The sequence below is a fragment of the Vanacampus margaritifer genome, chromosome 6 (assembly GCF_051991255.1).
Source record: "Vanacampus margaritifer isolate UIUO_Vmar chromosome 6, RoL_Vmar_1.0, whole genome shotgun sequence".
Taxonomy (NCBI): domain Eukaryota; kingdom Metazoa; phylum Chordata; class Actinopteri; order Syngnathiformes; family Syngnathidae; genus Vanacampus; species Vanacampus margaritifer.
In genome coordinates, this window is record NC_135437.1 from 17,161,271 (window position 1) to 17,175,318 (window position 14,048).

Here is a 14,048-nt window from a genome sequence, read left to right on the forward strand (position 1 = left end):
GATACGAGTTTTGGAATCCTGTTGTGTTTCTCACACTTTTTTAAATGACGCTTAACGTTCTGTCGCATTGTGTGAAAACAGGTAGGAAGGCGTATTGCACAATGCAAGATTTTATTAAACCAAGACAATAATCTGCAAAACTCGGACAAGCTGTGGCAATATTAGCGTAACATCCTGTTAAGCCATGTCTTCAAAATAAAAGCATGTCAGTATAATAATTTCAGTCCCCACACTTTCTTACTATTTTATGCGTCTTTGTTGAGTACAACTTGTAAATAAGACACCATGTGGCCAAAGAGTGTGGTTATTGCGCCGTACTGTGTGCTTTTATTTTGAAGGCCTTACTTTAGCTAGGATGTTTCACTGATGTTGCCCAAACATGTCAGTACGCCTTGATGTTTGTTGAAATGTTTTCGCAAATGCTTTGGATGGTTTCTTTGTATGAGAAACTGGGACCAAATTTGATGAAAAAAAAAATTGATGAAAATGCAATTGTAGGTTCCACTACCAGAAAATTCATCAATTAGGAATGGCGGCCATTTTGTGTGGCGCGGATCCGTTTTCAAGTATTTGGCCAACTGACATCATTTGAAGTTATATGATGGGCTGGTAACTCCGCCTCTCTCCCAAAGTCAGCTGAGAATAATAATTTAATGAGAAGAGGAGTTCAAGATCACTAATTGCAGCGTTTTGATGGGGCGGTCCTGTCTTGTGCTAATGCTAACCTTTCCTACTGCAGCATGCGCCAACCTGAGAACGACCAAAGGCTTTGTCAAAGTCTTTGTTGTTTTTGTTTGTTGTATACGGCCAAATCACAATCCAATACTTATGCAGACCACTGCATCCATTTCCTCATGTACATTCCTCAAGTGCTGTCACACTCAATATTGCATCCCCGTGCCGTAATGAATGAGCTCAGCGCCCGTGTGCTAAAGGCACAGGAAAACCATTACAGGCTGATTTTCCCATAAGCCACCTGCCCTCCATCCTTAGCGCCCCCTTCATCTACCTGCTGCAAAATCTTTCATCAGAGCGGCGGAGTCAATATTGACAACACACAAAAGATGCACAGAGAATAAAAACTACTTTATTCTTTCATTCTCTCCAAACAAACAAAGAAAACAATTAGAAATACTCTTTTTTTTTCTTTATAATAAACATGTTGATCTTTAAGAAATCTTCTTTTGTTTTCATTTATAAATAGCGTGAGGGTGCAAATATTCATGACAGTGCTTCCACAGTGAGGCCGCCACATCCCCATGACAACCGCGGGAAAGGAGGGATGGAGGATGGCTCAGAACAGGGAGGAAGATAATAAAAACGATCAAATGCATTTTTGTCTAAAAATTGCATGTGAATGCTGAAGAACTGACGCTGAACAGAAATGCTGTAGAATTGATATAGATGAAGAAAATGGGGAATGTCAAGACGTGGAAGGATTAGAAATGTCTTTATTACTTTCAGTATTTTGCTGTGGGAAATTTGGAAGTCCAGGAAAATGTAGGAGTGTTGGATAGTGAAAATTTTGTCCAAGTCCTGAATGAGCTGAACATTTTGACGTCGGAATGGTTTGAATCCGTTGAGAAAGAGACCTGGAGTTCTGGAAAAAAGAGGGAATCTTTGGAATGTGGGGGGGAAAAAATCCATGGAAAGTTTCGGTGGAGAAATGTGGGGGGGGGGAAATTCAGTGGGTATAATTTCTCAGAAAATGTAGAATTCCGGGAAAAGTGTGGAAGGTTGATTGATGAAAAAAGAATGTCCATTTGATTGGGAATTTAGCCGTGAAAAATAAATAATTCTGAAGAAAACATGGAATCTTTGGAATGTGAAAAAAAATCCAGACATTTTTGATGTGGAAATCATTTGAATCAGATGAGAAATGTGTGGAAGGATTAGACATTTTTGTCCAACGATTTCATTGCGGATAATTTCTCGGAAAATGTAGAATTCTGTGGAAGGCTGTGATTAAAAATTGACCATTTGTTTTGGGAATTTAACCATTTGGAGTTCTGGAGAGAAAAAAAGGCATCTTTGGAATGTCCCCCAAAAAATCTACCATTTTTTTATGCGGAAATTGTTTGAATCAGTTGAGATATGTGGACGAATTATTTATATGAAAATGTCTCCATTTATTTGGAAATTTTAAAAATCTGGAGAAAAGTTGAACTGTTCGGAATGTGAAAATCACTTGGAAACTTTTAACAATGGAATGTGCAATGCTTAGGACAATTTTTAAAATTTTGCCATGGAAAATGTGGAAAACTGATGTGAAAAAGCTGTTGTGAATATTTTGCCATTTAAATAGTCCGTGAATTTTGCCATGAAAAAGGTGGAATTTTGGAAGCCAACATGCTCTTCAGCATTCACACCGTAAACAAACATGGTAGAAAATGACATCAGTGGACGCGACGATTATGATACAAACGCAGACTGAAGTCGCTTCGTCCGTTTTTTCGAAGCTTTTACATGCTGAATAGCGCTCATCAAGTCAGTGGAAAGTCACGGAAGGGGAAAAAAAATCCAAACAACAAAGCAGGAAGAAGACGAGCGTTTCCTAAAATGGATTCTGTGTTGATTTGGCTGCTATGTTTTTTGCGAGTGTGTGCGTGTATTCACCCAAACAGCGTAGCCCTTTGCACGTCTCCTCTTAATGATACAATACTACTGTAACAACGATTGCAATAATAATACCAATATCTTGTGTTGCCATGGTAACCGCTCTAAAACCTATAAAAGCTTGCAGTTTTCCTGCTCGGCTGCAGGACTTAGCAAGGGCGCCCCCCCCACCCAATCCCCACCCCAAACCCACCCACGCCCGATATTAAACGCTAATAATCATCATCATCATTATAACTATAGCTCTGTGTTTGTCTCTCTTTTTAAACTAGACTCTTCTCTGTACAAATTGAGCAGACGCAGACACACGCACACACGGACGCGAGATCACGTTCTCAGAATAGAATCTATATATTTACAATATCTCTTTAATATATTCTGTGGTGCAAAAAAAGACGTGCTCGGTGCGTCTCTGCTGTACAAAGCGGTCCAACCCGAATGCCTGCTGCTGCTGCTTTTTCCTTATTTCCTGATTATTGTTTTTTTTTTTTTCATATATTTTCACTGTGCCAGAACATAAAAAGTGCAAAAAGCGAGTTTACGAGCAGACCTAAATCCAACCCCCCCGTTCATGTGTGTGTGTTTGGAGCCATTCATTTTTCTTCCTCAACTAAAGCTATAAGTGAGAGTTTCCCGGCTGATAAATGGCCTTCACCAACAACAATATTCACAGTGGAGAAAGCCATTAGGAGTGAATGTACAAGAGGAAGAGAAGCCTGATGAATTATGGCCACGGTGCCAGCGTGAGGAGGGGAAATGCAAGTCAGAGGGACGCTCAGCATTCCTGCTACTTCATGTCTGGCAAACGTGTTAGGGCCACACCGAAAAAAAGAAAAAAAAATAGTGCAATAGTGACGTGAGGAATAACGAAAAATGTTGCAAAAATGAAGTCATTATATTGCAGGAACACGAGAGTAATTTTACAAAAATATATGTCTATATATTTTTTTTTTTACCAAAAAACTCATCATTATTTTAATAGCAATTAAGTGTTTCTTTGTTTTCTTTATCAAGTTTTCTTGACGGGGGGAAGTCTTATTTTTCTTTAATGGAAATTAGGTCAAAATATTACAAGCATACATTGTTAATTTTATGGGGACAAAACTCATAATTTTATGAGATATAACCGTGTGACATTATGAGAAAAGGAATCATTTCATTAGTATAGATAGAGGAGTAATATTACAAAAACAAATGTCAATTTTGCAATATAGTCAAACCTGTAATATTGGCAAATAATCATAATGTTATGAGAATAATGAGATTTTTAAATAAAAAAAAAAAGTTGTAATTTTAGGGAAAGACAGACACATAATTAGAGAATAAAAATCTTAATTTTAATTAAAAATTTAATCTGAAAATTAGGAGATTATGGTGGTAATTTTTCAGGGGGAAAATGGTCTGGGTTTTTACCTAACTACGTTGTGCAAGAAAAAGTTATTTTTGTAACTGTATTCAGAAGCAAGGGTCAAATAATATTATGTAAATTAATTATGGGGGGGGGGACAAAAATATAATGGGGATAAACTTGTGATATTACAAGTCGTGTTAGGAGGGGGAAAAAATCTTAATTTCATATAACAAAAAAACAAACAAATTATGGCATAGTAATTTTACAATAAAAAAAGTCATAATATTACTAAAAGTACTTTTTTTTTTAGATTGAAGTTATACAAAAAACGATTATTGAATCGATTATGAAAGTTACAATAAAATCCTTATTTTATGAGAAAAAGTCCAATTGTAGCATTTCGATCCCAAATATTTGGGATGTTCAAAATTGGGTCCTGATGAGCACTTTTGGAAAAATAAATAAATTTCAGTTAACACAATGGCAGATAACTATGAACACATGATTTAAACATTTTCAACATGTGCGAAAATGATTAAAGAAACTAAAGAGACAAAATTACACTAACATAAAAGTAAAATGTAAAATATGATAAGGGTGTACATATTTTAAATAACTAAGACAAATATGATTCAAATGGCCGGAGTAGCGCCAAAATACTGGCCAGGGGGACTAGTATCGATGGCTGGTATCGACGTCCTTTAAGAGTTCCCGATACCTTGAAATAAGGCTGGTATCGGCCCAGTACTCACCCATCCCTACAATAAATTATAGCATTTTTTTTTTTTCAAGATAAACATGTCAGGACTTCATTCATGTAACATCATTTTTTTTTTCGTGACACTCCGACTTTTATGAGAATACAAGTTGTGTTTGTAATTTGATCAATAAAAATAAAATCAAAAAAATATCTCCAGCGTGGCCCTAACACAGCTTGCTAACACAATACTAAAAGCGTACTTTGTTGTGGTGACGGGATGTGCTATCAAAGCGTTGGGGAAAACCCACGCGTGTGACGTGATCCTGTACATGCAGGGGAGACATCTTTGTACCGTTCTCGTTCTTCGTCTGCGTGTTTTCCTCACTTTTCTCCATCGTCGGATCCTTCGAGGAAGAAGAGCAACCCCAGGCAGCTTTCTTCTTTTTTCACGGTAGATAAGAACAAAAATAATTGCAGCGCTGCTGAGAAGCCAGACCTGTGCTGAGATTAAAGTCTTTTTTTTTTTTAAATGTCCTGTTTTCTCAATAAAGTCCTCTGTTTTATGGCAGGGGTGAGCAAAGTAAGGCCCGGGGGCTACATGTGGCCCTCGCCGTTCTTATATCTGGCCCACACACTGTCCTGTAGAATGGGTTAGCCCTTTTTTCTAGGGTTAGTTTATTAAAATGTATTGATTTTTTTTTATTATTATTATTCATATACAACATTATTTGCTGCATTGAATTAGCCATTTTCATCCTAAAATTGGCCAATTCAAATTTATTTTTTGCTTATATCATTGATATCATTAAATTAATGATTTATTGAAAATAATACAAAACAAAAACATTATTTAATTTATTCATTTTAAATGAAAAAAATAAGCATTATAAAATATAAGTAAATGTGATAAAAATATACCATGAATTATAGTTTTTTTTTGTTAAAATAAACAATTTTACATCAAATACAAAAATAAATTGTGAAATAAAATTATTTTTTATTTAGCTAAATAATTGGTTAATGAATTAATAATTGGTTAATAAATTAAAACAAAATTAGTTATAAATGAAATGTTTAAATTAGCATCAATTATTTTTTTATTAAAATAATTTTACAAACGACGCAATAATGAATGGATGATAAATATGTCATTATAAATACTGTATATATTTATATTTTATATTTTTTAACTATAACATTTTTATTCCATATAATAAATAATTATAAGTACAATTAAATGCTTAAATTTGCTCAATCCATTATATTGAAATGACCCTTAAATACATATTTAAATATTTTAGATAATTAAATAGCGTACATAAATATTAGTAAAAAATATATATTATTATTATCAATAAATAAGTTATAAATAATGAAAAAATTAAGAACCGGCATCAATTAATCAGTTTACGTATTTGAACGTTTTTATGTTTTTGTTTTTGTGTACCGTGTCTAAAAATGAACCGTCTGTTGATTTTCGAAACCAAATGTGGCCCTTGAGCACATAAGTTTGCGCACCCCTGCTTTTTGGGGATCTTGACGCTTTTTTGGGGCTGCCGCTTGTGTACAAACAATGTCGCAACCTGGGACCGACGTGCTCAGCGAGCAGGCCAATTGTCTTTACAAAATGGCGTCCCAACAACTCCATGTTGTGGGCCACGAGGGGGGGGATCATAGTGGCTGTTTGTTTGTTTGTTTCAGGGGACGGGGGATGAGGGGGGGCTCAGACGATGCTGCGCGAGCCGCTGGAATTGCGTCTGCGCATGAGCGGCATGGTGTGATGCAATGGCATGGGCGAGTCCGGCGGGCAGAACTGGTGCGGGTGGTTGTAAGGGGGCGGGGGCGGCGGCAGTGGGGGCTGGGGCCCGTCTCCCTGGACGTGGACGGGCGTGGACATGGCCGAGCGCAGGAGTTGGTGGGCGGCCGGGCCCTGGCTGAGGAAGGCCTCCATGCGGCCCCGCCCGCTCTGGTCCACCACGATGACTTTGACAATCTGCTGGCATTGGATCAGCGTCTCCGGGCGCAGCTCCCCGGCCGGGGCGGGGCCCAGCAGGGCGGGCGGGCCGGTCAGGGCCAGGGGGGGCGTCGGCTCAACGCTGGGCGGGCTCAGTTGGTAGGTCTGCAGCCTGTTGTGAATTGACACCTAGTTTAGGAACAGCCAGAGAACGCACGGGGAGTTACCAGCCTGAACGCAGCCTTACGCAGCCCTCTGGTGTGACACGCACGGGGGCATGCAGGCATGCACGGAGGTGGCGTGCACGGTCAGCGCGTGCAACACACACACAGGCACACGCTTTCTCGCCTTCGCAATCATTTTTGCAGTATATTCCGGCTAAAATAAGACCGACTCCAAAAAGTTAGGATGCTGTGTAAAATGCCCATCTATACCAAAAAAAATGTCTTTTAACTCATTTGCTCCCAAAAACATATGAATACATTCTATTTTCAATGTTTTAAGTGTCCCAAAGACGTATTTATATGTTTTTTTAAAGTTTTTTTTTAATTTATGCTAGAGCGTACAGAAGGCTTTGATTCAGCCTCTGAAGTGCAGCAAACGGATAGAGCCATGGTAATAATTACAAAAACGGCCAGCAGGTAGCAGCAGAGTATAAGAGACCAACCAGGGCCATGTTGCAAACATTTACCCACAGTTCTAACCAGATTTGTGAATAATGATGACACTTGGCTATATTCTAATGCTAATTGCTGCGAAACTGAAACAGATAGAAACATACTTTTTTTCCTGATGAAAGAAGAGACTAATCTTTCATTTGGTAGGTTTCATGTTTTTATAGCAATAGAACACAATATTCTGTGGGCCTTGCAAAATCTGTCAAAATCTAGTAAAACAGCCGGGAGCGAAGGGGGGTTACTTCAGTGAAAATGGCTGGGAGTCAATGAGTTAAAGGTTTATGTGCAATAGTCAGATATTTTAATATTTCATTGTAAAATTCCATAAATATGATGTAATAAATACTAGGGCCGGATATCTTTTTTAGGCTGATGAATAAAAAAAATAAAAAAATATATATATCTCTTATTTTTGGTCCCCTAACACTTGCAACAATAAAGATATGAATTACAAGCAGAATATTTAACTGTGTTTCAATACAATGTCCTTTAATGTTTAACTTTCCAGAGAGAACCGCTTTGGCATTCCCTTTTTTTTTTGTCAGTTAAATGCAGATTTTCGCTATTCATGGGCCAGCCCAGTTCCTATCCCCTGTGAATAGTGGTGCACTGTGAATACATTTTTATTATGCTATCTTTTATTTCTTACTGATATATATATATATATATATACACACACACAGTATATATGGCACAGTGGTCCCTTGTATTTCAAGTTGATTTTATTTGACTGTTTTCTAGTAAAAGTAGAGCTGTCAAACTTACATTTTTTAATCAGATTATTCACATCTTAGAATTTTGATTAATTATAATTAATAACTTAATTAAAAAGGCTTTTTAATCAAAAAAAATTCCCCGTCAAATTTGAAAAGCACCTGTTATGTTGTTTTTTTAAATTATTTTTTTAATTATTATTTATTGTCTTCAACATTTTTTGATCCACTTAAAACTCTCATTCTCATCTTTTTCTAATTAGTTAATTACTTGCATAATTTAAAATGGGGGAAAAAAAGACCCAATATTTTGACTCAATTATTTATCAAGAGTTTTTTTTCTTTCTTTTTTTTGCATTCAGGCTCTGTACCGAGCCCCCTGGAATAGTGAAGGATTACTGCACTGTATACGCTACAAACCGTTTACACCGCATCCAAACTCTCACTAGTGTCCTGTAAAGAGAGGAGAGGTCGTAAGGGGTGTGTGTGGGGGGGGGGGGTGTTGTATTGCAGGTGGGTGAGTGGGGTGTGGGTGTATTTAGTAGAAGATCGAGGGATAAAGTGACACCGAGGGCATGGTGCCTCCCTAACACACTGACTGACATGTCTCAAAAGGACTGGCCGAGGCGGGAGAGAGACACACGGTGAAAGGGAGAAGAAACACACACGGTGGACACAAACACACACGGGCTGTCTTATGTTTGCCTCGTCGAGGCTTAGCAGCAGCTGATGGAGAATGGATGTTTGCTCCGCGGCAAGTGGCGGATGATCCACTCGACGGCCTCTAGGCTGCCTTTGTATCCTCGGTGATGAGCCCCAAGTGGAGCTTTAAACCTTTTTTTTTTTTTATTATTATTATTATCATTGTTAAAGCCAAGCATGACTTTCTTCTTTATGTGTCACACACGCGCGCGCATTCTCACACACGCACATTGACAGAGAAGCAGACAAGACCCAACGGAGGTGAACGAGCACACACACTTACCTGAGGGAGACAAGAGTGGTTTTGGCACTCACCTCCACAGCGTTGTTGTTGCCGCTTTTATCGTACACGTCCTGTTGACCTGCCGGAGCACACAAGGAGTCAACAGGCGCACTTCAGAATATCATGAGCACTCAGGAGGTGAAAGAATACCTCCACAAAGGCATTTGTGTCAGTGAATAAATGAGTCACTCGGTAGAACTCCAAGGTTGAACCACATTGTACATGTGTTATTGATTACTATAGGCTATTGTTCATGAAATTGCTATATTGCATTTTTAAGCAGTCTTTTTTTAAAGAAATGATGACGTAGCAGAAAGTAAAGTAGAAGTTGTTTGAAGGTTTATATTACCGTAACATCGATGCTAATTTCCGTTAGCCCATCTATGGTGTTTCACAGTGTATGTTAGCAGTAAGTTAGCGGACTTTCATTATTATGCCAGGATTGGTTAAAAATATCGCTGTTTAAATAGTCAGTGTTTAATACGCTATTCTTTTACGTTAGAATCTTACTCCGAGCTCTAATCTGCTCCAGCAAGTCTACTGTCACATCTTGGAGTTTGTAAAAGCTTGTCATTAAAAACATAACATAACATGTGCTACACTAACATGACAAGATTGTACAGTTTTTCTTCTTAAATGGGGGGGACACTTACATTGTTTGCCATATTTTGTCTTGGTTTGTTTGTTTGTTAGCTAGCTAGCAGGCTACTTCCTGGTTTGTAAAGAACGATGTTAGATAGTGGCAGACTTGACTATCATGTCAGGGTGTGTGTTGTGGACAGTTCAGCTGTGAGAAATCAATAAATTCAGATTCATTCAGACTAACAGGTTCATGGATTTAAAAAAAAAAAAATAGACAGGGTTGACTATTCGTTTTTTAACTATCAGGCTACTTCCTGGTTCATAAAGAATGAATATAGTGGCAGACTGGCTACCATGTCGGTCAAGTCAATAAATTTGAGTTTATTCAGACTTTAAACAGGATGATAGATTTTGAAAAAAAAAACTCAGCAGAGCTAAAGGTTCCTACGCTTGAAATCTACTTTCCATTTGTTTGTATGACATATGAATGCATATGTCCCAAATAGCACTGATATTATGCGCAACCTTGACAGCTAACAGCTACAAATACCGCCGACATGCACAGTAATTAAATTAAAATATTCCCATCTTTCCGGGCTTCTAATCAGCACTAAGTAGGGAAGCTGTCGTTTTGAGGGATTTTTTTTTTTTGTGTGTGCAAGGAAACGCTTCAGCAGTTCGGGGATAAAAAAAAAAATGCTTATTTGCTTTTCTCCAGTGAGCGAGATAAGGAGATTTAACACGACGTGCATTAGGGCTTAACTTTTTTTTTTTTGCCCCCCCAAAAAACTTTTAAGATTGACCGTCCTTTAGTGAATACACATAGATACACATAAATAGCAACTTTTAGCCTGTGGCTAGCTTTGGGGCAGAACAAATTAGCTTCTTTTTTTTTTCTTTTTTTTTTTTAAACAACTTAATACAACAACTAATTCATCACTGGACATTTGTATAGAAACCTGGCAAAAGGAACCACTCCCATTAAGTACACTGATACTTGCTTGTGCTATATAAAATGGATTGCTGGACTTTAGTCTTCACCTGAGGGGGACCCGTGTCCTGTGTGTGCGTCCACTTGGCCGCCATTGGTGTGTATGCTGTGAGGCTGGATGCCCTGTTGCCTCTCCAGTTCCCCTTAAAAACGTCAAAAGATAAACACGAGTGTGAGTTATACACACTTGAGTGTATAGTCGTCAAATGCCTTCAGTGGTGGGATACTATAACTAATACTTGTGTACTCAAGTAGATTTACTTGACTATTTGTTTTCCTGATGGCTTTTAACCATCGCTCGAGTCTCCACTTTTTGATTTTACAAAAGTAAAAGAGTTGAGTATCTGTACTTCTACTGAAGTATGGCGTGTGAGTACTTTTGCCTTACACTGGATATGTATGTGCTCCATCTCGTTGACTTCGGAAATGGCCTCTCGCAGCTCCTCGGCGAATTTCCGCAGCTCCTCCCCGCTTGGCGAGCAAAAGCTGACCAGCTGCTTCTTCTCGGAGGTAAACGGGCTCAGCATGGTGACGCCATGGGCGTAGTCTGGCGCCAGACAGAACACACGACGCGGTCATTCATTGTTATTATCCAGTATTGTGAAACAGATAGTAGTAAATAGCGCCCTCTGTTAAATAACAAAATTGGATGGACAGGAAGTCGGCCATTTTGATTTGAAGTGAACTCCTACTAGGGAAGATTTTACAATGCTTTTAATGCATCACATACACTTTAATCTAAACATTTTGTTAGGTTTCCGCTTTGTAGGGGTTGGATTTTGTTTATTATGGGTATGTTTGTTGTTTTTGTCTGTGGTTGGTGTTCCTGATTTCTCCCCTTGCCTCGTTATGTCTGATCACGTCCACCTGTTTTTCGTCCCTTCCCAGTGTGTCTGACCAATCGGTGCCCTCAGCCTATTGTGTTCCCCAGGTGTGTCTCATTAGTGTCGGTGTATTTAGTCTGTAGTGTTTGTCCAATCCGGGTCGGTCCATTGTCGTTTCCAAGTTTTGTCGTTTCTCCCATTGCTAGTTCCTCGTCATGCCACTTGAGTTTGCTTTGATTTAGGACTTTGTTGTTTTTTTGTCGGCACGTTGTGCACCACCTTGTTTTTGTTTAATTAATAAAAAATATTTTGTTTTTGGACTTTACCTCGGCCTCCTTGCTCTGCCCAGAGGACCCCCCCCCCCCCCACCACTGGGTCCAAAACCACAGCCGACCGTGACACATTTAAGTAAAATCGAACATTCAAAACAATTATGAATACCTATATCGCACCGCATAGGCGGGATAAGTGACATGGGTGGTGTTCAGAATTAGATTATGCATGTGAATTCATTGTACATTCATTGCTGAAGAGGTGAAACTGCATTCCCAGGAGACCCATCGCTTTGCAGAAGGTGTAAGAAGCCGAGCTTTTCTTCTTGGGGCACATCTTCAGGATCTGGAAAACGCAGCCAAACAGGTTTCAATTGTAAGAAAGCCACTCGACCGAATTAAATAACACGGGAGCCAAATGCTGATAGGCGTCCCGTGTTTTTGGAGCGTGCTCACCAAGAGCAGGTCGTTGAAGAGGAAGACCTCTCTCTGGAGCTGCGACAGTTTCTGTTTATGAGGTTTATTGGCATCGGGAACCTCGAACAGGCGACAGCAGCACACCAGACGTCTGTGAGGTACGGCCAAGATCTGCACAGGGACGGTGGAAGAAATAAGCGGGGATAAATAAGTTACTAGGTAGGCAAGTAGGTCAGTTCATCATGGTGGCGACAGTGGTGTAGTCCAGGGTATACCCACTTCTAAATCCCGCCCTTAATGCACACCCTTCAGCCATGGCCTACTCCCCCTGCCACTAATTGGCTGGTACCCCCCCCCCCCACCTACACTGATTAGATTGGCTAACTTTTGGCATGAGGATTAATGAGCCAATCGGAGGCAGAGTAGGGCGGGTCAAACAATCCTTCAAAGGCGTCCCAGAAATTTAGCTCAGGTGAACTGATTTGCCCTCCTACACGGGATGCTTGATCGCGACGTGGGTTCGATTCCCGGGGTGGATGCTGCCGAATACACACTAACTACATGCTTTAGTTAAGTTTTATAGTAGCTATAGGCTGGTACTTGATTTTTAAGTACCGGTAAATTAAAACGCAAGAATGGGGACAAATAGTTTAACTCATTCACTGCCATTGACGCCTATAAACGTCAAAAAATAAATTTAACTATTTCTATTAGTTTAACATTTTTTACCACTTTTGTTAACAAGAGTATTACAACAATTTAATTGCCTGAAGCGATTTATAAAAAAAGAAAAGATTATTAAAAAATGAGGAGCGTCAGGCGAATACAAATTTTAATCGTAATTAATTGCATGACTTGAGTTAACTCATGATTAATCACAAATTTTATATCTGTTCTAAATGCACAATAAAAAAAATCTAGGTTTTCATACTCTTCAAAAAATGTTAAACTAACAGAAATAGTTCAAATGAATATTTGACGTCTATAACCGTCAATGGCAGTGTATGAGTTAAGTAGTACAAATGACCAAGGCTTACAGTCTTCAGGCCAAGGATGGACTGCTCCACGCGGCTCACGTAGGTAACATGGTCCTCATTGGACCGCAGCTCTCTCTGTTGGATCCTTTCATAGATGCCAGCCACCATCTCTCTGGGGATGTCCGCACCATCATCCACACCTGAAAGGGCAGACGTGCCAAAAAAACAACAACAACAAAACATCAGCCTGACTCACTGTGAACAATCCCGTCTGCAAGGCCAGGTCAAGCACCCTTCAAAAACGTCAGATTTCCCGTTATTTGGGAACTCATGAGATGGTGAGGGCTAGAGGAGGGAGGGAAAGGAAACGCATGACCAAATTGTTTTGTTTGCTGGATGGCGCTTGTGAAGACATTTATAAATAGTGGACTCTCACAAAAACACAAGTGAGGTATTTGTTTTGCAAGGCTCGGGATCTTAGATTAGATCAAAATTATTATTTCATTCTTCTTCTTCTTCAAAAAAAAAAGTAAAACGATATCTGCCCCTGACCAACACGAAAAAATGATCAACACAAAATAAATGACGTCATGATGCTTTCAAAATAACAGTTAAACAAAATAATGACCTTACGGCATGACCTTGTGCTATATATATTTTTCCGATATTAAATTAGATTACATTAGATTACATTACATTATATAACATTAGATTACATTAGGTGGACGGACCGACCGACCGACAGACAGATAGAGAGCGAGAGAGAGACTGTGAAATGAGTGCCCCTGCAGTGCTGGCCACTCACAGCCACACCATGCAGGGCGACTGCACTGAATCATGACGTTTTCGTCCGTGGTTTCCATGACAATGAACTGGCTGTCTGGAAGCCACTGTTGACTGAAAAAAAAAAAGTGTTGTTGAGCAAAGGTAAATAGAAGTCAAAGTGCTGGCGGGCGAGCGCAGGTGATGAGATGCATGTGGAAAATACC

General features: G+C 39.2%; 1 protein-coding gene across 2 annotated transcripts in view; it reads right to left on the bottom strand.

Moving 5' to 3' along the window:
• Positions 1-1,065: 1,065 nt before the first annotated feature.
• iqsec3b (IQ motif and Sec7 domain ArfGEF 3b) overlaps positions 1,066-14,048 on the bottom strand; it is a 49,388-nt gene continuing 36,405 nt past the window's right edge. The window contains exons 9-15 of one of the 2 annotated variants that reach the window (XM_077568617.1): positions 13,120-13,259; positions 12,122-12,253; positions 11,912-12,011; positions 10,958-11,116; positions 10,620-10,712; positions 9,029-9,075; positions 1,066-6,810 (exon numbers count right to left, since the gene is read on the bottom strand). In XM_077568617.1, coding sequence (XP_077424743.1) covers positions 6,391-6,810; positions 9,029-9,075; positions 10,620-10,712; positions 10,958-11,116; positions 11,912-12,011; positions 12,122-12,253; positions 13,120-13,259 — 1,091 coding nt within the window. In that variant the 3' untranslated portion in view covers positions 1,066-6,390. The remainder of the gene's footprint in view (positions 6,811-9,028; positions 9,076-10,619; positions 10,713-10,957; positions 11,117-11,911; positions 12,012-12,121; positions 12,254-13,119; positions 13,260-14,048) is intronic. The other variant, XM_077568618.1, reaches the window with a different exon arrangement.